The sequence below is a fragment of the Mobula hypostoma genome, chromosome 9 (assembly GCF_963921235.1).
Source record: "Mobula hypostoma chromosome 9, sMobHyp1.1, whole genome shotgun sequence".
NCBI classification, from domain to species: Eukaryota; Metazoa; Chordata; class Chondrichthyes; order Myliobatiformes; family Myliobatidae; genus Mobula; species Mobula hypostoma.
Window position 1 is genome coordinate 104,453,511 of NC_086105.1, and position 21,681 is coordinate 104,475,191.

General features: G+C 38.4%; 1 protein-coding gene and 1 long non-coding RNA gene across 2 annotated transcripts in view; both read left to right on the top strand.

Annotated features, from left to right (window-relative positions):
• LOC134351911 (UBA-like domain-containing protein 1) overlaps positions 1 to 5,461 on the top strand; it is a 31,978-nt gene extending 26,517 nt beyond the window's left edge. The window contains exon 3 of the mRNA XM_063058824.1: positions 1,454 to 5,461. Coding sequence (XP_062914894.1) covers positions 1,454 to 1,744 — 291 coding nt within the window. The 3' untranslated portion in view covers positions 1,745 to 5,461. The remainder of the gene's footprint in view (positions 1 to 1,453) is intronic.
• Positions 5,462 to 9,077: 3,616 nt separating this feature from the next.
• Positions 9,078 to 21,681, top strand: part of LOC134351341 (uncharacterized) — a 71,311-nt gene continuing 58,707 nt past the window's right edge. The window contains exons 1-2 of the long non-coding RNA XR_010019130.1: positions 9,078 to 10,473; positions 12,724 to 12,878. This is a non-coding gene — a long non-coding RNA (uncharacterized LOC134351341). The remainder of the gene's footprint in view (positions 10,474 to 12,723; positions 12,879 to 21,681) is intronic.

Here is a 21,681-nt window from a genome sequence, read left to right on the forward strand (position 1 = left end):
AAAATTTGTGCTAAAGATGGCTGTGGAAGCTTGGTCACTGAGTATGTTCAAAATAGTGATGAACGGGTTTTAGATATATAGGTTGAGTACCCCTTATCTGAAATTCCGAAATCCAATTTTTTTTTTTCGAGTACTGGCATCATGTCACATATGGAATGTTCCACAAGGCGCTGGGAGGGTTCCTAGATGATGCGCAGGTCTCTGAGCACCACAGACATTTCTAAGAAGTGACCTCACATATGTAATGAACAGAAGTCAATGAAAATGGAAAAATGCTGCATAAAGTGGGAAAAAAAATCATGAACGTGTATTGAAAGAGTGGAGATCTATTGAAATGAACTGAAAATTGAAGGTAATTGTGAAGATTCACCAGGTTAGTTGCAGAAACATAAGAAAAGGTGCACCATTAATTTTTTTAATGATTTGTGGTGATAGTCTGCTGAACATGAAGTAACAGAGAAATTCATTGAATTTGCCAAGATCGTCGCTGATGAAAATCTTAACACACTGAACAGCTGCATCAGTACATATGTGTGATGAACAAGTACAAGACAAAGACTGCTTATCCCCTAGCACATAAATTCAATTCAGAGCTGTTAATGATGATGATCCCAGTCCATCTAGTATATTGCAAAATCCAAAACAATTTTGGCCGGAATCATTTCAGATCAGGGGTACTCAACTGGTAAAACACAAGTTTAGATCTAGGAGTAGTTCATAGGTGCGATCTTTTGATAACTTCCACTCCTCATTCCTAGTTTCCTGTGGTGACCTTTCACCCTCTTGCTCAAGTAGATCTACCTTTGCCTTTGAAAGTGTTTATACTTTCACCTTTTTAAATGTTCTAAATGTTTTAAATGAGAAAACATAAATTTCCTCTTCTTTGTTAAGTAAGTGTCCAACTGCCATTCCTGCACACCATCCTTGCACCTCCAGTTCTATATTGTCCCACAAGGGGAGAAGCATTTTCTGCACACCCATCTTGAGACAAGGTTCTTCAGGATACGTATAATTCCAGTATGCTGTCTCTTTTCTAAGCTTCAACCTTGCCTGTTCAACCTTTCCTCAGGTGACCCACTCATTTTTGGTACTAGTGTTTCCAACACAACATCCTTTCTATCCTGATATCCTTTACACTTTCCTCCAGAAATAGGTCTTGGTGAGACCATGTAACTGGAGCAATAAGGGATATGAGATGAATGCAGAAAAGTTTTTGAGGTTCAACATTACCCATAATCTTAATGAGTTGCACAACAAGCCAAATTGCCTGCTGCTGCTTTCTAACTGTTCTTGTTTGGACTTTTCACAACTGAATTTGGGCATACAGTGACCAAAAATTTGAAGTGTTTTGGGTGATTATTTTAGCCTTGTCTGGGTAGATTGTTGTGAGTCAATACTGATAAAGTTGAGTTCATTGAGATGTATGTTGATTCTGTGTTTTGTGTTTTCACAGATGTGCACTCCAGCTAATACACCTGCAACACCTCCTAATTTTCCAGATGCACTTACAATGTTTTCAAGGCTGAAAGCTTCAGAAAGCTTCAACAGTAGCAGTCCGATTGCCTCAATGGCAACATCTCCTCCTCCTGTAAACTTCAACTCAGGCTGGCCAATGTCTCCTCCAAATCAGCAGGGCATGTGGACTCCAGCATCACCCACTCCACATACTGGCTGGCCAGCAGCAGTGTCCCAACAAACCACCTCAGAACAGAAGGTTAATGTTGCCATGGAGGCTGAGAGATGAGGCCTAGTTATGGCTTTGTAGGTGAAGCAGGAAAAGTCTTGCATGGGTCAATATAAAATAGTTTCTGTTGTATTGTGCTGCAGCTAATCTGAACTGAAGGAATACAATAGGGAAGATTCAACTTCGTAGCAGAAGAATTATGGGTCCAGCAATTTTCAAACAAAGCCTTGTTTCTGGAGTTTGCATGTGTGTGACACAATTAAAAGACTTGCAAGTCCATCAGCCTGACTTCAAAAATGGAATTGTTAACCTTGAGTAACTTGTTTATGATCGTTGACCCTTCAAAAGGAACCTATCAGTGATTAGCTGCTATATTAGAGACAACCATGAAGATCACTAATGGTTTTTAAAGAATACTCCGTTACTTTTTTGCAGTAAAATTGTGGCAGTTGTCAATTGAATTACAGGGTGGGAGTATGTGGAATTGCAGCAACGGACAATTAAAACAAATAATAAACTTTAATACAGGGATTGCAAATTAGGTTTTCAAATCATTGTTTATCTTTGTATTTGGTTTGTGAATGAGGTTTTCTGAGGGAAGGGGAAACTAGAAAAGCAGTCCTAGTGTACTGACTGCAGGCAGACTACTACAGTAAGGTTTTAATGTTTTATATAAAAAAGTGCCATTGCATGATACTGTACATTAAAATGTAAACATTGGGGGGAGAAGAAAGTTTAAAAAAAACAAAAAAAAATGTGTTTTGCTACTCTTAACAACTGTGTGATAGAATTTAAATTCACCTTAGCAACAGTTGCAATGAGTACAGGTTTGTCCTTTTTGTCAAACTTGGACTATATAATTTTTTTTTGTACTACGTTATGCGCAGGCAGGGAGTACCAATTATTTTTAGAACTGTTTTATCTATCTTGTCACTTCCTCTTTCATTGCTTCCCTATTCTGTCTATGTCCCCGGTTCAAGAATGTTTATGGTCAAAGAAACCCAAGTTGACAAAACAAATCTTTGCACAAATTGTTTCCTTTACTTTTAATGGAGATTTCTTGCTTCTTGAGGATTGCTTGTTCCGAATAGATCGATATGTATTTTTTTTAATGATACTGTTCCACAATATTTGTGGAGTACCTGATGAATAATTAACTTATCTTTGTGTTGGTAAATAAATATTGTATGTACTAATGGTACTCCTCCTGTACTGATCTTATATTTAACCTTAGCAGATGGTAAGTATGCCATCAGTTTTAAATAAAAATTGAAGCACAATAAATATGAATTGAAACTATATATTTGAAGATTCAGTAATTTGATTATATCCTATTTAAGAACCATGCACAAGTTTTGATGTGGACTTCTTTCTTTCCTGAATAAATTGAGTATATAACTAGAGAACAGACAGAGTGATTACATGCTTTACAGCACAGAAACAGACTGTTTTGAACACTATCTATGTCGACAGTATGAAATTGAGCATTATTGGCAAGACAGATATACTCATGATTTATCAAGATGGCATTACAGCACAGAGTATAGATGCGCAGTTCATTTGTGTCATAGATTGGGAACTTTAAAGGTATTTTTGGAAATTTGAAACAATGTTTGAAATAATTACTGTATGTGTGCACTGCAAATGTTTAAGCTAATCTCTGGTGTACAGTCATCCAGTCACACAATGATTGGAATGTTGGTCTGAATTTGGCTTGTGAACATACTGTGAAATTATTAGAAAACAGGAAATGCTGAATTTTTCTCATAACCTTTTTACAAAAGAAATCAATTGGTGTGTAGTGAATTATTTGTTGCTAAATCAGGTAGCTTGGAATGGCATTATTTATGCATATCCCCATGTAGAATTTTTATTTTGTTTGAAGTGTTACAGTTTCAACAATCATCTCCCTTCTGTTCTCCATTTGAGTTTTCCAGTGCAGACATGTTGAGTTTTTTCCACCTGCAAAGGTCTTTTGAGAGTATCTTGTTTTTACATATTGGGAATCTTTAATTACTTTAATTCACTGGAGTTCAGTTTTTTTTTCCTTGGGCTCAATGACAGCATTTCATATTCTGACCTATTTATGTATATATTTTTCTTTACGGCAGCATTTAATATATGTTGATATTTTGCTGATAAACCCCATTGGGCCTGAATTCTATTGCATCCAACTTAGAGCATTAGATTTCTGTTGCAGATTTTGCCTCAGCTGTTTTAGCTGTGGACTTTCCTGCTGGAAAATGAGTCAACTTGAGGCAATGATGTTGGCAGATATGAGGGTTCTTATGGAGGGAGGGGAGGAGCTCCACCTCAAAAATTAGGACCAGGGTCAGATGAACGAAGGAAAGCAAATAAATGGCAATGGTATTGATAAGAAGAATGGGAGTGAGGGATGGGTTTGAGGAAGGTTGGGAATAATCAGTGATTTCGGTAAAGATCGTGTGTAGACCAGCTCAGGCGCCCTGATGGATTGAAGAAGAGCAGCTCTAGCTTCTATGTTGAGGGCTGAGCCACTTATGGCCTATGGGGTCAGGAGTGACATTGAGACATGGGGTTTGTGAAGAAAGACTGTTCTAACCATGATCCCAATCCAGCACTTTCACTAACTTTTCACTAAATTGTCCAATGATTATGCAACATATAATGCTACATTTTATTCCCTCAGCATTTTCCAAATTAAAATTGCCTTTTTCTGGTGTAAGGTGTGACACTGTCAATTCAGGTCATTCTAGAAATATAGCCATTTTGCGGTATGGTGGTATAATGAATCAGCAACCAAATTTAAGGAGCTTTTGATCCAGAGACACAAATGCTTCAAATCTTACCCTTGCATTTGTGGGATTTCAGATAAAGTAATTCATTTAAACGCAGTCTCAATGATGGGTACCAAAGAATATGGCTTATTGCAAAACGGATTCTCTTCACTAATATCCCTCAGAGGAGGGAATCCACCATTCTAATATCATTCAGTGAAGAAATCTGACATCTTTGGATAGGTCTAGTCTTTGTATTTCACTCATAAACTTAGTTGGCTCTTAAGAAGGTACTCAGTTCAGCAGTGGGTCATTAATGGCAGGCAACATTGTCAGTAACTTACACCCTTGGCATAAACAATATAGCTTACAGACAATGTGAAGTATTGAAAAGGAAATTGGACAAAATGAAACAGTGTATTGGTAACCATATCATTTTGTGACCCGTGACTGACTTACAAGAGTGAATGATTTTGGGAAATGTCTATTTATTGAATTGTCATTATCATGCCTTATGTCAGTTTATAGTTCTGTAATGCTGAGAAATGCAGAGTTACGTGATTAAAGAAAGTGAGTTTAAAAATTAATTGAAAATCTTGTTTCTTCTGGGTTAAAAACATCCTTGTCACAAGTTTGAACAGGATTCTCCAGCAGCATGTCAATGTTTGCAGTGGTTTCTCCACTGCAGATTCAGGTCATTTCCTATTTTCATATTCTGATTTAATTGACACAAGTCTTTGCTGTAACTGAACTGAAACTCTGTTACTTTTAAGATGTTTCATCTTTTTTATAAAATTCTCTTAAGCTCTATCTAGTATCTATTATGACCATTCTGAAAATGGGCCGGAGAATTGGCAAAAGAGCTGGTGGCATTGACTTCATTGTTGTTTTTTTGCACAGACATTCCTACCCAGTCCATTTTATGAAATCTGACATTTCATTCTGACTTTTTTTGAGCTTTTGACAAACAGCAGGCACTTCGTCATAGATATGTATTTGATGTCTGGCATGGACATAAGCCAAGGGGCCTGTTTCTGTGCTGTATAACTATAATATTAAATATTTAGACTTTTGGCATTGCATCCAATTGAATTGACTTTATTGCTTACATCCTTCATACACATGAGTAAAAATCTTTACGTTACGTCTCTGTCTAATTGCAATTATAGTAATTTATAATATGTACAACAGTGTAGTCAATATAACTTGAAATACAGTTGCATCAGCATGAGTTAATCAGTCTGATGGCCTGGTGGAAGAAGCTGTCCTGGAGCCTGTTGGTCCTGGCTTTTATGCTGCAGTACCGTTTCCCAGATGGTAGCAGCTGGAACAGTTTGTGGTTGGGGTAACTCAAGTGCCCTATGATCCTTCGGGCCCTTTTTATACACCTGTCTTTGTAAATGTCCTGAATAGTGGGAAGTTCACATCTGTAGATGCGTTAGGCTATATGCAGCACTCTGCAGAGTCCTGTGGTTGAGGGAAGTACAGTTCCCATACCAGGCAGTGATGCAGCCAGTCAGGGTGCTCTCAATTGTTCCCCTATAGAAAGCTCTTGGAATTTTGGGGCCTGTACCAAACTTCAACTGTCTGAGCTGAAAGGTGCTGTTCTGCCTTTTTCACCACACAGCTGGTATGTACTGACCATATGAGAACTTAAATCTGTTCACCTTCGCGACCTCAGATCCATTGATGTTGATAGGGGTTAGCCTGTCTCCATTCCCCCTGTAGTTCACAACCAGGTCCTTTGTTTTTGCAACATTGAGGGAGAGGTTGTTTTCTTGACACCACTGTGTCAGGGTGATGACTACTTCTCTGCTGGCTGCCTCATTATTATTTGAGAATGCGCCAATCAGTGTAGTGTCATCAAATTTAATTAGCAGATTGGAGCTGTGGGTGGCATCACAGTCATGGGTATACAGAGAGTAAAGGAGGGGGCTTAGTACACAGCCCTGAGGGGCAGAGGTGAGGGAGCCCACCCTTACCTCCTGCTGGCCATCAGACTGGAAGTCTAGGATCCAACTACACAAGGCAGAGTGAAGGCTGAGGTCTCTGAACTTCTTGTCGAGCCTGAAGGTAATTATGGTGTTGACTGCTGAATTGTAGTCCAAGAACAGTATTCTCACTTAAGCATCCTTCTCCAGATGTGTAAGAGATCAAATAACTTGAGAAACACACACAAAATGTTTGGAGGAACGCAGCGAGTCAGATATCAATGGAGAAGAATAAACAGGCAATGTTTTAGGCCTAAACCCTTCATCAGTACTTGAAAAGATGGGGAGGGGGCTGGGGCAGAAGCTGAAATAAGATGGAGGGGAAGGAGAACAAGCTAGCAGGTGACGGCAGAAACCAGGTATGTTGGTTTCAAGGACTTGAGAGCCACTTGAGTAATCATTTTGGAACACAGTTTTCTAAATAACAGTAGTAGTTAGGAGGAACACTGTGTTCTTTAACATTTTGTTTGAAACTATAAATGGATACTTGGATGAACTTGGAGCATTAAATGTAAATTGATAATAATTTCTCTCTATAGAGTTTCTCTTGTTATCTTTTAAACTAGTTATTCACTTGCCACAGGGCAAATCAGATATGCAGAGCCTGTGGGCAGACAGTAAATGTCAATCTGGTAAATGGCATTCTCTTATTCAAACTTTTCATACTCTCAAGTAGTTTACTTTTTCTTCTGTTCAAGGATAGTGGGAAATGAACAGTTTAGGAAAAGATCCAACTTTAAACATCAAGAGTGTACTGGTTGGTACTGTCTGGATTTTTCAGTGTTTATTAATCCTGATCAATGTTAACTAATCTGGTCCACCTCCCCCTCCTCAGTCCAGGTGATCATCTCTCAATGTTTCTTGATTAGACCATTGGAGCTAACATATTAACATATCATTGTCCTACATGTTTTCTCATGTGACACTGAAGTCTTTCTCGTATATGCCCATGTCTAGCTCCATTTATAATTTCCACCCTATCTCCTGCATTCTCTTTGAGTGCCATCCACGGGAAAGAACTTCATCTGAAAGTCAACAACCATACCGTGAGGAATCCTTTATTTGTAAACGATAGTAACCACTGAGCCAAAGCTCTGTGTGTTTTTTTAAAAAAAAACAAGAAAAAGCATTTTGAGGACATTGTCATGTGCCTGATTTATGGATTTCAGAATGTCGAAGAGCATACTTAGAAAACCAAACAAAGGTCTCAGATCAGTTTCTTTTCAAGTAAAGCATTTTGTTTGCAAATGGTTAACAATTGTTTTCAATTTGACTGTGACATTTCAGATGCCACTTAATTACCCGAACTTGGAACAGTGAAGTGCTGCCACTCAGTCACCAATAGCCTATCTTATGCGCATCATTAGACCCTAAACTTTTAATAATCAAATCCATGAAAGCTGCTGGGAAATCAGGATATAAATATCTTCTGCTCAATGTACGCTTCACCCTCAAGCAAATCTGAGATTCTTGGGAGTTACAGAAAACACTACAATGAACTAATTAGGCTACACAGCATATAAAATCTGTAATTTTGAGCTGATTTTCTTGCCACTTGGTGTTCTTAAGCCTACTTAAAAAGCTGACACTTATTTGCATTACTCTTGCAGCTAAAGGTCTTGTAGTATCACACAAGAACTGCCTGTCTGTCTTTTGAGTTTTCTTCATTTGAGTAATGTTTCGGCATTTTCTCCGAATTGCAAAAGTTTTCTCTGTAGCAGATAACAGTCCCTTTCCTTGGTTTGGTACTTAAAGTTTGATGAATAAGTTAAGGGTATTTTTTTTTTAAAAACGGGACATTTAAACTAATCAAGTGTAGGTTTTATATATAAAAAAAATTGACATCTACAATAAGTACACAAGGTAGGCCTTTTTCTCTAAAAGGATACTTGCCGGAGAGCCAATTTGGGAGATTTTAGAATCTTTGGAAATTTCAAACGAGGTGTGTTTACAGTAGCTGATGGCAGAGTGATTTGAAGCACCTTACTTAAATACTAATAAAATCATTGGGTCCTGATTTTTGGGCCAATTGAAAGGAGAACACAGAAAAAGAGAACTTGCCCTTTGTTATCTCAGTCTTGCAAAGAAATCCAATTGATTTAGTCTTGTAGAAATTCTGTAAATTTAAAAAAATGCATAAATTTTCAAAGGCAATTATCCAAATTCTGTTCTGTTAACAGCAATTGAGGGGAAGTCAACCCTGGCCATATCTCCTATCATGAACAGCATCTCCATAGTGCTTTTTATACCAGAGTTATTGTATTCCATTAGCATTTATTAACTCAGTATGTTCGAAATTCTATAATTCAATTTCAATCCCCCACCAATTATCCACCTGGCTACAAAATATTTCTCCTGGTTTTTTTTTGTAGAAATGAGATTCTTTTACACAAAGTACATTGCATTCGTTATGCTTCATGGGGGGCGGGGGGGAATAAATCGTGGTGTTTAATTGTTTGGACTTATGATTTATCTGTTAATTCCACTGTTGAACAAATATCAAATTGAACTGAGTCAGAACTCTGTAATAATCACTTTCTGGAGTGGCATCTTTTTTTCTGACTGAATTAATGTAGATGATTTAAAAAGATAATTTTTTAAAAACAGGCTTGCTTTTTATGATGTCATTGCCACAATTTCGCAGTTATTAGTAGCAATGAGGTTTAAAGTGATTGCATGTTCTTACCTAATTTTAAGATTGTTTCATTAAGTAAACACACTTTAATCAAAGATGAGATTTAGCTGCAGAGGGAAGTTGGAGTTTGTGGAGTTTATTGGCTGCCTTTAGTCAAGAGGTTTACAACAGTCTGCACTCTGGAGTTGAACAGTATTTGAAGAATAATGAAGATTAAAGGTAAGGTTATTGGGCATTATTATTAAACTATTATGTCCTCCTTATTCCAGATGTTGATCATGCGCAGAAGGGGTTAGGTTAGGTTTTGGTTTGGGATTAGGTTTAGATTTTTTGTTTGCCACAGCTGTTGTTTGACCTGTTGTTTATCTGGATGTAATATCTGAAAAGTGAATTTATTTAACCTTGATGTTAATCATTACTTACTTGTTGTTGTATAGGTTTATTATTTAACAGGCTAATTTAATTGAAACAAAACGTCTGTGTCTTCAGCTATACTTCGCCCTTTATGGAGAACTTAAGGAAAGTTGTGTTTACTTCCAGAGGCCTCATTTAATGTGAACAGAATGTGAGTCATTCTCAGTTCTTTAAAGGGCCTATAAAGATACAATCAACTGAAAATAAATATAGTTTTACAGTCAGCTCAAGATTTATAGCTAGATCAAATACTAATAAACAGGAAATGGAATTTACATAGGCTGTATTGTTATTAAATGGTACAGTCAGGCACCTCCCGTCTATTAACCCATTCCACATCTTTGTCTTTATCCTCGTGTTTATCTGGCTTCAACTTAACAGCATCTGTGCACTTTTAGTTTGTTCACTTCTGGTGCTGACTTATCTTGCATCTCAACATTCTTTCATTAAGGAAATTTCTTCCAAGCTCTTATTTAGTTTTACTTCTCAATTATGATTTCATCTTCTAGGTTTTTTTTTCCTTCTGTAGTTTTTTTAGACTTATGAAGACCAGAACTGTGTTTTGACAAAAAGGGTATGTACAAATCTGGCATGAATTAAATCAGAGTTAAAGTTAAATTGTATTCAAGTTGAATGTTAACTTCTATGCTACTAATAAATCCCAGAACTTTTTAATAACCTTCAATAATGCACGTTGTTGCTTTTAGTGACTTGCATACCTGCACCCATTGATGACTCCTTTACCTCATTTAGCCCTTACAAAAAAAAGTCCAAGTGGCTGACCTATCATACTCAACAAGATCACACACATAAATTATTTGTATTATATATACTTACTCTGTAAACATTTTAATGTATTTCATTTTGTTTCAGATTATTTCATTATTAACTATCTCTTACAATAATGTAATCTACAATTTGAATTCCCTGGGCCAAGTGAAAATGACTAGTGAAGATCAGTGGTACCAGCATCACTTTTTCCCTTTTTCAAATGTGAGTTACTATTAAAAAAAAAGTTTATTAGAAGTTTACTTTCAATGTCATCTGACTTCAGTCTTTGATCTACTATTCAATACTTTAGAAAAGATCTATTAAGATTCTATGCTTAATAGATGCATATTAACCTTGTCTATATTTTGTTAGTTCAAATAAATCAAAGTTCATCATGAAATGACCTTTCCTTATAAAGATCCATGCTAATGTGTTCATATTTTTGATGTATGGATTGTTCTCTATCCCATTGTTGAATTAAGTGATTTTTTTTAATCACCTGCCAACGTTAAGCTAACTATTGTTTCCTGGATTTGTTTAAAACCTTATTAAATATAGAAGTAACATTAGCTGTCCCTTAGTACAATAGCAGCACTCATTTTCCAAATCAATTAAATATCTGTTGTCTCTTCCATCATTTCAGTAATCTTTGTGAATTCAAAAAAATATTTAGACCTCATTTAGAGCATAGAACATCAAAGTAGCTTCAGAGGTTAGATAGGTGTTTCCTGTTCCACTATTCCATGCACGACTGATTTGTGACTCAATAGCACTAACTTGTTTGGGTTCTTTTTTACTTCAGATATCAAGCATGAAGGTATTCCAGATCTAAACTTAACAGCTAATCTGGCATCAATTGCTACTCCTAGAAAAGAGTTCCAAAATTTTACAACTCTTTCCATGTGAACGTATTTCCTAAAAAGCGTGTTTCCAATTTTTAAAATGTGTTCCTTAATCGCAGTCTCCTTAACCAACTTCTATCTGTTCTCCTTAATACCGTGAAAACTTTGATCATGTAACTCGTACCTGAAATCCCAGAAAATAGAATTCATAGTTGTGTAATGTATCCCCATAAATCAGCCCTTTGAGTTTAGGTACCATTTAGCTGAAATGTATGCTGAATTCCCTCCAAGACCAAAAATACTCTTTGTAAGGTGTTCTGCCAAGAACTACTCACTACTCCATGGTAATATGTGTTAGTAACATAACTTCCTCTCTCTTTAACACCAAGCTAAAGGTAGATTACTATTTGTCTTTATTGTGTGTGCCTGTTACATTTTATTGTTCTGTAACCAAAGGCCTTCATTATTTCTGCTTTTTAGCATATAAAGAGCTCCATTCTTTTTTAAAGCACAAATAGCAGCATCAAAATCCATTTGCAGCGTGGCTTTATCCATTCACTTAATTTTCTAAAATATCTTTTAATTTAATGCTTCTTTCTATCTACATTACTGAGAATACCAGGGCATCAGCACATATAGGTATGTGGCTTTCCATAAAATCAGTTGAATTTTTTTTAATGAATGCAGTGAACACACAATACAACTACTTTGAACATCTGTGCATTATTCTCCCTGACACCTGCACTTGGTTAATATCCTAATGGGGTCAACAATCTGCTGTCATTTTAGTTAACACTACCTTTAAATTCTCCATGGAAATGAAGGTATTCTGTTGTTATTTCAGATTTTGAGCATCTTCACAATGAAACAAAACTGTTTCAACGTCCTGATAAGTAACAATTATGATTCCCAGACTGTTACTTTAATCACCATAATAAAAAGTATTTAAAAGAGAGATACTACCTCTTATAAAACACCCCTTGCTCACTGAATATCTGAAAATTTGAAATATTTTTTGGTTTTGTTATTCCATCTGTGCTTATGAACTCCAGTCATTTCTTTACTACAAACGTCATGCATAATTGATTTTTAATTCCTCGCTTTCCTTCTCCTATCATTCTTAAGTAGCTATGTAACTATTGTGTAATTCTTCAGTTTGGAGCAGCAGTTCATGAATTAGTATTAAAGTTTGAGCATTAGAGTTTGGGTTTACACAATGCATCCTTTTAAAAAAAAAAAATCTGCTTTTTAAGCCATCTCATCTGAATGATTTGTCAGGCTGTTTTTTGTTGGTTCTGCACTACTTAGTTCGATTTTGTTGTCCTGGCTCTCATTTCAGTCGTAGCTGCTTATTATGCATATTACCTTATAAACAAAGATGCAAAATACTTAATCAACATCTCCATCAGTTTTTGAGATTCATTTATAATATTGTCATCACCTAAATGTAAATAGTTTGCCAATTATCTTCCAACATTCTATTCTCAAATCTATTATAGTTTTAGTGACAGAATGGAATTGTTTCTCTTTCCAATTCAAAAGTATTAACTGGTCATTCATATATGTTCCTTGTAAAATAGCTGTCCAGTCTCTGCAGTCACTGAAATTGTAGTATTTGTTTTCTCTCTAGGCCCTTCTGCTTTGAGTTCTAAGAGGAGTTAGAAAAATATCCAAAGTATCTGATTTACAGAATGATGTGGTGTACATCATGGCAACTTCTACCTGTTCATGTAGATGCCATATTGGATGAACCTATCACCCTTCACACCTGGAGGTTAAACTTATGTAAGTGACTTCAATCAATTTTATAATATGAATGTAACAATCTTTCATTCTTTGCATTTGGTTGGCAAATTCATTGCACGTTTATCCTGAGTTTTTGTTGAAAGTAGACCTGTTTTGCTGAGTAAATTTTGTGTGGTCCAACCAGCCTCCAGCTGATCATCTGGAAGTCAGGAGTTTACTTAGTGATGTAAAGATGGCACAGAGGCTCAGCTGTTAACGGTGTTGCTTCATAGCTTCAGGGACCCAGAGCTCGATGTTGATCTTGGACTTGCTGATGGTGTGGACTTCACACATCTCTTGACTGTAGGTTTACCCACGAGTCCTCTCGTCTCTTCCCATATCCCAAAGGATGAGCTGAATAGTTATTAGCTACTGACAATTGCTCTTTGTGGGAAAAGAATAAGAGAGGAGTTGGTGGGTGTGTAAGGGAAAAAAAAAGTCATGAACCCACTGGACTGGAAAGGCTTCCATGTATGTCGTAACAGATGAGAAAGACAATGGACACACTGACTGCCAAAATGTTGACATTTGTGGGAGGAAACAAAAAAAGAGGAAATTGGAAAGGAGAAAGAGGTGAGAAATAATGTATCCTAATACAACATTGTCAGTAGCTTAAAAAGTATTTTTTTAAATTTTATGCTCAATATCCAAAAGGTGTTGTGACAGTTCAGAGAAATGATAATGTATAAATGTAAATAAGAACTACCAGTCATTATTGATATTAGTTACAAAGTTTTATTTTAATGTATGTTTTTCCTGCTTGGGAAGAAATATTGTATGATTTATGAATAGTATAGACTTACACTACAAGGTATAGTAGCAGAATTTGGCCCATCAAGTCTGCTCTGCCTTTTGATCATGGCAAATTTATTATCCCTTTACCCTGTCCTCCTGCCTTTTCCCTGTAACCTTTGCCATCCTTAATAATCAAGAGCCAGTCAACCTCCATTTTAAATATACCCACAGATTCTCCACTCTCTGGCTAATGAAATTTCTGCTCATCTCTGTTTGAAAAGTACAGCCTTCTATTCTGAGGCTATGCCCTCTGGTCCTAAACTCTCCCACTATTGGAAACATTCTCTGCACATCCACCCTATCAATGCCTCTTAATATATTCAGTAGGTTTCTTGGTGATAACATCATTCTTCTAAACTCTAGTATAGGCCCACATCTATTAAGTGCTCCTTCTACATTAACCCTTTCTCCAGATCATTCTTGTGAGTCACCTCCAGACCCTCTCTAATTTCAGCACATCTTTGTTTAGATATGGGGCCCAAAACTGCTCACAATACTCCAAATGCACTCTGACCTATGGTGGATGTTGTTAACCTGGATTTTCAGAAGGCCTTTGACAAGGTGTTGCACATGAGGCTGCTAACCCGGATAAGAGACAGTGGTCCTGCTGAAATGCCTTGGCACGAAATGTCGACTGTACTCTTTTCCGTAGATGCTACCTGGCCTGCTGAGTTCCTCCAGCATTTTGTGTGTGTTGCTTGGATTCCAGCATCTGCAGATTTTCTCTGGTTTGTGATTGCATTTGCCTTCCTTACTACTGACTCTATCTACAAGTTAACCTTCAGGGAATCCTGCACAAGGTTTCCTAAGACTCTTTGCACCTCCAATTTTTGAATTCGCTCCCTATTTACAAAATAGCCTATGCCTTTATTCCTTCTACCAAAGTGCATGACCATACACTTCCTTACACTGTATTCCATGTGCCACTTCTTTGCCCATTCTCCTATTCAGTTCAAATCCTCCTTCAGACTTTATCAACACCACATGCCCCTCCACCTATCTTTATATTGTCCACAAACGTCCAAGAGGCCATCGATTCTGTCATCTAGGTCTTTAACATATAATATGAAAATTTGAAGATCCAACATTAACCCCTGGAGAACACCACTGCTGTCCATCAGCCAATCAGAAAAGGCTCCCTTTATTCCCATTCTACTTTTTGCTCATCAGTCAATCTTCTGTCTCTGCTGGTATCTTTCCTGTAATACCACGGACTCTTATCTTGTTTAACAGCCTCATATGCAACAGCTTGTCAAAGGCCTTCTGAAAATCCCAAGTTAACAATGTCCGCTGTCTCTCCTTTGTCTACTATCTTGGTTGTTATTTCCTCAAAAAAAATTCCAACAGATTTCCCCTTAAAGAAACCATACTGACTTCGGCCTTTTTTTTATTAAGTGCCTTCAAATACCCTGGAACCTCAATCTTAAATTGGACTCCAGCATCTTCCCAACCACTGGGGCCAGGCTAACTCCCCTATAATTTCCAGACTTATGCCTCCCTCCCTTCTTAAAGAGTGGAGTGACATTTGCAATTATCCAATCCTTTGGAATCATTCCAGAATCTGGAGATTTACCGGTTGAGGTTTCCCATTTCACCATTTACTGTGCATGCACTTTGATGGGTGAAAAATTGGAGGACAGAATCATAAATTTCAGGCTACTCTCCAAAACCAGCTGTGAGCATTTTCTTTCCATTAATTTTAACTTTGTAGTTCCAAATGCATGTTTCTGTCACTTAGTGGTATTCTCCTGCTTCCCTCATAGTATAACTGTATATCAGTCACCAGTGCATCACCACAGCCGCTGGAAGAGAGAGGTGATGATTCGTAACCATCTTATGGAAGAAACACCTTAAATGGGTGATTCAGGAGAAGTGGTGGGGACACTTCCTCCGAATTGTTATCTAATAATTTTCTTTTACTGTAAGTCTGTGCATATAGATCTCAGGTGAGAATATAGTCCCACTGGGAAGGGATAATCATCAAATTCAGCCAATAGTCATTGACAAAGCCCACTGCCAACTACAATTAAAGTAAGCAAAGTGTATCCGAGCACCTCACATGAATGTTAACCGAGGGCATTCTGAAACCAAGTTTCTCCTGGTTCTGTGTATCCCCATCTTATTCTTCTCTCTAATCCCATTAGAATTTTATGTTTCATTATGATTATCTGAGTTTTCAATACTTCAATAAGTATATGCCCAACTGTTCAACCTTTCTTCATAGAGCAACCTCTTCAGCCAACAACTCAATCAACCAGTGCATTCTCACTCGACTCCGTCAAAATTGCATCAAAATAACATACCTTTTTCAATAAAGGCCAACATTTCATTAACCTGCCTAATTACTTATAAATTGTATGCCAGTTTATTGTGTTTAAAAGACAAGACCTCCCCAGGTCCTTTCAAACTGCAACATATTGTAGTTTTACTTTGTTTAGATAAAGATTTGCTATTCATTCTTCCTTCCAAAGTGGATAACCTCACATGCCTCTGCACTCATCCCTATGACATCCAACTTGTTACTGATTACCAATTTGAAAATGACCCACTAATCCCAAATTCTGAATACACTCCTGAGAAGTCTTCAGATGTCTTACTATGTAAGTATACTTCATAAATGTACATCGTTAGCCTTGACCCTGGTCAGAAATGGTTCACTGAAAGTTGGGGAGCGTCACATTCCAGCCTACTTTTTTCCCCACTTGAGGTTCACATGCACAGACCCACAGAGAGAAAAAAAATTTAATCAGTAATTAAGATGATGTGCTTCACTCAGTTTTCCTGCCCCTAACTGTTGGCCAGCTTAAACCAAGAGTGGTACCACTCTTAATTCCCTGCCTGTGAATTACAATATAAACCATGAATTTCAAAACTGTCTTGCTTTCCTAAGGAGCAGAAACATTGAATGAGCTCAGTCAAGGGCTTTGTCAGGATTTTGTTCCTGTGGTTATATGGGAATATTTTGGCGTTTGCCACGAAGTATTCAGGATTACGTCTTAAGTGATGGCTATTTGGTGTTGATAACCTGAAAATGATGTTCTTTCCACACTTAATACTTAACAGTGCACTAACTGAAATGATCCAAAAAAACATCTGTCATGAGTGCATTTAGGATAAACATAAATACAATTCAGCAAAGAAATGTCAATCCGTCTTGGATATTTACTTTAATTTAAATCAATGCATTCACAAATTTACTTTTCCATGAAATTATTTGGATCCTAAACAGTCAGGGATTACCACAGTGCTGTATTTTTTCCATCACCGCTAAATGAGACATTTTGTAACACAGATGTTGAGCATATTCAGTTCACTCGATCATTTTCCAGTTTTAAGGCAACAGTTTTATTCCTGTTCTGAACAGCTGTAAGCTTATATGAAGGATCAGAATTTGAACCTCACTGTTCATTTCGGTGTATGTACCATCGGCTTCTGGTGTGGTGAACAGTGACTGCATCCGCAGTGATGCAGGAAGAGTTATTGCTACCTCAGCTCCAAATGATTCAATTCAGACTTCTGGTACACATTCTCGCTGTGGCCATGACCATTTCCTTGTGTATTCTACTTTCTGTCTACATCCCAAAGATGTTCTGGTAGGTTAATTGGACACTATAAATTATTCTTGGAGAAATACAGATGGAAAAAGGCTCTTCTGTGTAATCAGTCCATGCTGATCACATGCCCACCCAGTTAGTTCCAATTTTCTGCATTTGGTCTATATCCCTCTAAGCCCCACCTCTCTATTTACCTTTATACTTCATTGTCGCCAAACAATTGATACTAGAGTGTACAATCATCAGAGCGATATTTGATTCTGCTCTTCGTGCTCCCTGGAGTACAAATGGATAGTAAATATTAAAAATTTAAATTATAAATCATAAATAGAAAAGGGAAAGTAAGGTAGTGCCAAAAAAACGAGAGACAGGTCCGGATATTTGGAGGGTACGGCCCAGATCCGGGTCAGGATCCGTTCAGCAGTCTTATCACAGTTGGAAAGAAGCTGTTCCCAAATCTGGCCGTACGAGTCTTCAAGCTCCTGAACCTTCTCCCGGAGGGAAGAGGGACGAAAAGTCTGTTGGCTGGGTGGGTCGTGTCCTTGATTATCCTGGCAGCACTGCACTGACAGCGGGCGGTGTAAAGTGAGTCCATGGATGGAACATTGGTTTGTATGACGCGCTGGGCTGTGTTCGCGATCTTCTGCAGCTTCTTCCGGTCTTTGACAGGACAACTTCCATACCAGGTTGTGATGCACCCCAGAAGAATGCTTTCTACGGTGCATCTATAAAAATTAGTGAGGGTTTTAGGGGACAGGCCAAATTTCCTTAGCTTCCTCAGGAAGTAAAGGTGCTGGTGGGCCTTCTTGGCAGTGGACTCTGCTTGTTTGGACCAAGTCAGGTCATTTGTGATATTGACTCCGAGGAACTTAAAGCTTTTTCACCTGTTCCACTTGCGCTCCACCGATGTCCAAGTGATACTAAATGATACTATTGTGCCTGGCTCAAGCACATCAGCCAGCTCGTTCCATGTACTCACCATGCTCTGAGTGAAAATTGGCCCCTCAGGGTCTTTTTAAATCTTTTCCCTCCCACCCTAAACCTATTCCCCCTATTTCTGGACTCCTCTACCGTGTGTTAAAGACTGTTACTGTTCACCAATCTATGCCTGTCATAATTTTAAACATTTCTCTCAAGTCACCCTTCGTTCCCCTTTGGTCAAAGGAAGAAAGACCTAACCTGGAACTCAGTCCTGGCAACACCCTCACAAATCTTGTCTGCACGCTTTCCTGTTTAACCATGTAATTCCTATAATAGGGTGACCAAAACTGCACACAGTACCCTCAAAGTGTAGCTGCTTAATATAGCTACAGAACCACTAGGGATTTTCCCTCAGCTTAACTGCCAGATCCATCTCATATGCTCTCTTCGCTCTCTTGATTTCCTCCTTAATCTTTTTTATAGCTCAATCCCAACCTCCTAAACCCATTGTATGCTTCCCTTTTCTTAAGCAGAGCTTCAATATGTCTTGTCAGCCAAGATTCTCCAAACTTGCCAGGCTTACCCTTCACCCTAACAGGAACATGTGTTTCCTCGACTCTTGCTGTTGCACTCTTAAAAGCCTCCCACTTGCCAGTCATTCCTTTCCTTTTAAACAGGCCCACCTGGTTAATCTTGTCTAATTTCCCCAGAATTAGTCCTGCTCCAGTTTAGAACCCTAACCTATGGACCTGTCCTTTTGCATCACTATCTTAAAACTATTAGAATTAAAGTCACTAGAGCCAAAGAGCTCCCTGACTGCCACTTCAGTTACTTGCCTTACCTTGTTCCCTAAGAAGAGGACCAGTGTTGCACCTTCTCATGTAGGACCTTCTTTATATTGACTCTGGAAACTTTCCTGAATACATTTCACAAATTGCACCCCATCCAGGCCGTTTACACTCTGGGTGGCCAGTCAATACTGTGGAAATTAAATCCTCACTAATACAACCCAATTATTCTTACAATTATATACAATTTCTCTTCACACCTGTTCCTCAAGTTCTCACTTACTGGCAGGGGTGGGAGGCAGGATCTGTGGGGAGAGAGGTCTATAAATACAGCCCCTAGAGAGATCCTCCCCTTCTTGTTTCTAAGTTCTATCTATGTGGCCTCACTGGGTGATTCTCCCAAGAATGTCATCTCTAAATGTTGCTATTCCATCATTCTTTATCATAAAGTCTACACATTTTCTTCATTTCTCTCACAGCTGTGTCCTGGAATACTGAGCTGCCTGTCTTGACTTTCTCTCAGCCATGTTTCTATTATGTCTATAACAGCCAATCCATGCTCTGGGTTTGTCTGCCTTCCCTGTTAAACCTCAAGCATTGAAGTAACTACAGCTTAACTGAGTATTCCTTTCCCTGCCTTTTCTTTGTTTCCTTTTCCTTTAACGATACAGTGCTGAACAGGCCTTCCAGCCTTTCGAGCCACACCAGCTAGCAACCCACTGATTTAACCCAAGCTTAATCATGGGACAATTTTTTGCAATGACTAATTAACCTGCTAACTGGTATGTCTTTGGACTGTGGGAGGAAACTGGAGCACCCGGAGGAAAACAGAGAGACACACACGTCCGAATTGAACTCCGAATTCCAACACCTCAAGCTGTAATAGCATCGCACTAACTGCTACAGTACTGTGGTGCTCTTATTGTGTCACTGACCTTACTGATTACTAGACTTGTGTCACTAGCTACAGCTTGTGACTATGCATGGCAGGAACATTAAGGTAGAGATGATGAGAAAAATAGAGTTCCAAAGAGCTTTCTAAAAAGGTACATATTTGTCATTGAAGATTGAAGTCAGTGGAATTAAAAGGTGTAGCATCCTAGACAGACAATTAGTAACATAGAATAACAATGGAAATTTTGTTTTGAAGTGAAGATAAGTGTGTCTCAAGTCATCATAATGTGTGTAGATGACTTGGGTGTATAAGGGATAACCTCCAAATTTTTACAAGACACAAAACTAGGAGGAGGATAAATAGTAGAAGCAATAGTGGTGTAAGGAGACTGGTAAAATGTGTTGCCAGCAAACAGATGAAGATTTAATGCTGAGAAATATGAAGCAATGCATCTTAGTAGGGAGAATGAGAAGAGGAATGGTAAACAAGAAGACACAATTCAAAAAAAGGTGCAGTAACTAAGAGATCTAAAGAGAAAGGATAAGCTTTATTTGTCACATGTACAGCCATCCCACCCTGCAAAAACTCATTTCAGGGAGGTAGCACCATCAATTTGCAGGAGACTCCCGGAACTTCCGGGAGAGGTGGGATGTCTTCAATAGAGTAGCTCCTTAGCAGCTAGCCAGCTAGTTTAAATAATGTTGGCTATGCTAATGAATGACTAACACCTGTTAAACTCACCTCAACATGTCTTTACAGTCTTAACCTACCACGAGCAATAGAAAAGTCACTGTTGCAAACAGTGCAGCGAGCAACACTGTCATTATTTTGACCCCTATTAGGCAGGGGTACACTTTAGTGTAGTCTGCGGTGACGTACGTTTTATATTTTCTTTTTTTGGAACACTCTCCCATGGTGCGCTCTCGCTTACTTTCTCTCGCGCGCTGTCTCTCTCTCTCTCTGTCGCTCTCTCTCTTCTCTCGCGCTCTCTCTCTTCTCTCGCGCTCTCTCTCTCTTCTCTCTCTCTCTCTCTCTCTCTCTCTCTCTCTCTCTCTCGTGTCACTGTCGCGCTCTCTCTTGCTTTCTCTCGCTTGTTCTCAAAAGAAAATTGATTTCCGTGACATTGTATATAATTTGCAAGCATCAGGGAGCCACTATTAATATGCGGGAGACTCCCAGAACTTCTGGGAGAGGTGGGATGTCTGTATGTACATCAAAATGTGCAGTAAAATGCATTATTTCCATCAATAACCAACACAGTTCAATGATGTGCTGGGATAACCCACAAGTGTTGCCATACTTCCAGTGCCAACATAGCATACCCACAACCCATGAACCCTAACTGTACATCTTTGGAATGTGGGAGGAAACCCACGTGGTCCGAGGAGAAAGTACAAACTCCCTTACAAACAGCGGCAGAAACTGAACCCCGATCACTGGCACTGCTACACTACCGTGCTTCCCTAATCTGGGAAGTTATAAATTACCACGTGGCATCCTGGGTTTGATAAATTGAGTATAAGATTAAGGAAATCATGATGAACCTTTATAAAATACTGGTTCAACCATAGCTGCAATATTGCTTCACTGCAAAGAGGAAGTAAAGGCTTTGGTGACTGTGCCTCAAAATCCCCTCTCAGCCTTCCTGCCTTGAGGCAGCATGGTAGTGCAATGCTTTACAGTACCTGCAACCCGAGTTCAATTCCCATTGCTGTCTGTAAGGAGTTGGTACCCTCCTCCCATGACTGCATGGGTTTCCTCTGGGTGCTGTGCTTTCCTCCCCATAGTCCAAAGACATATCAGTTGATAGGTTAATTGGTCACTGTAAATTGTCCCGTGATTAAGCTTTA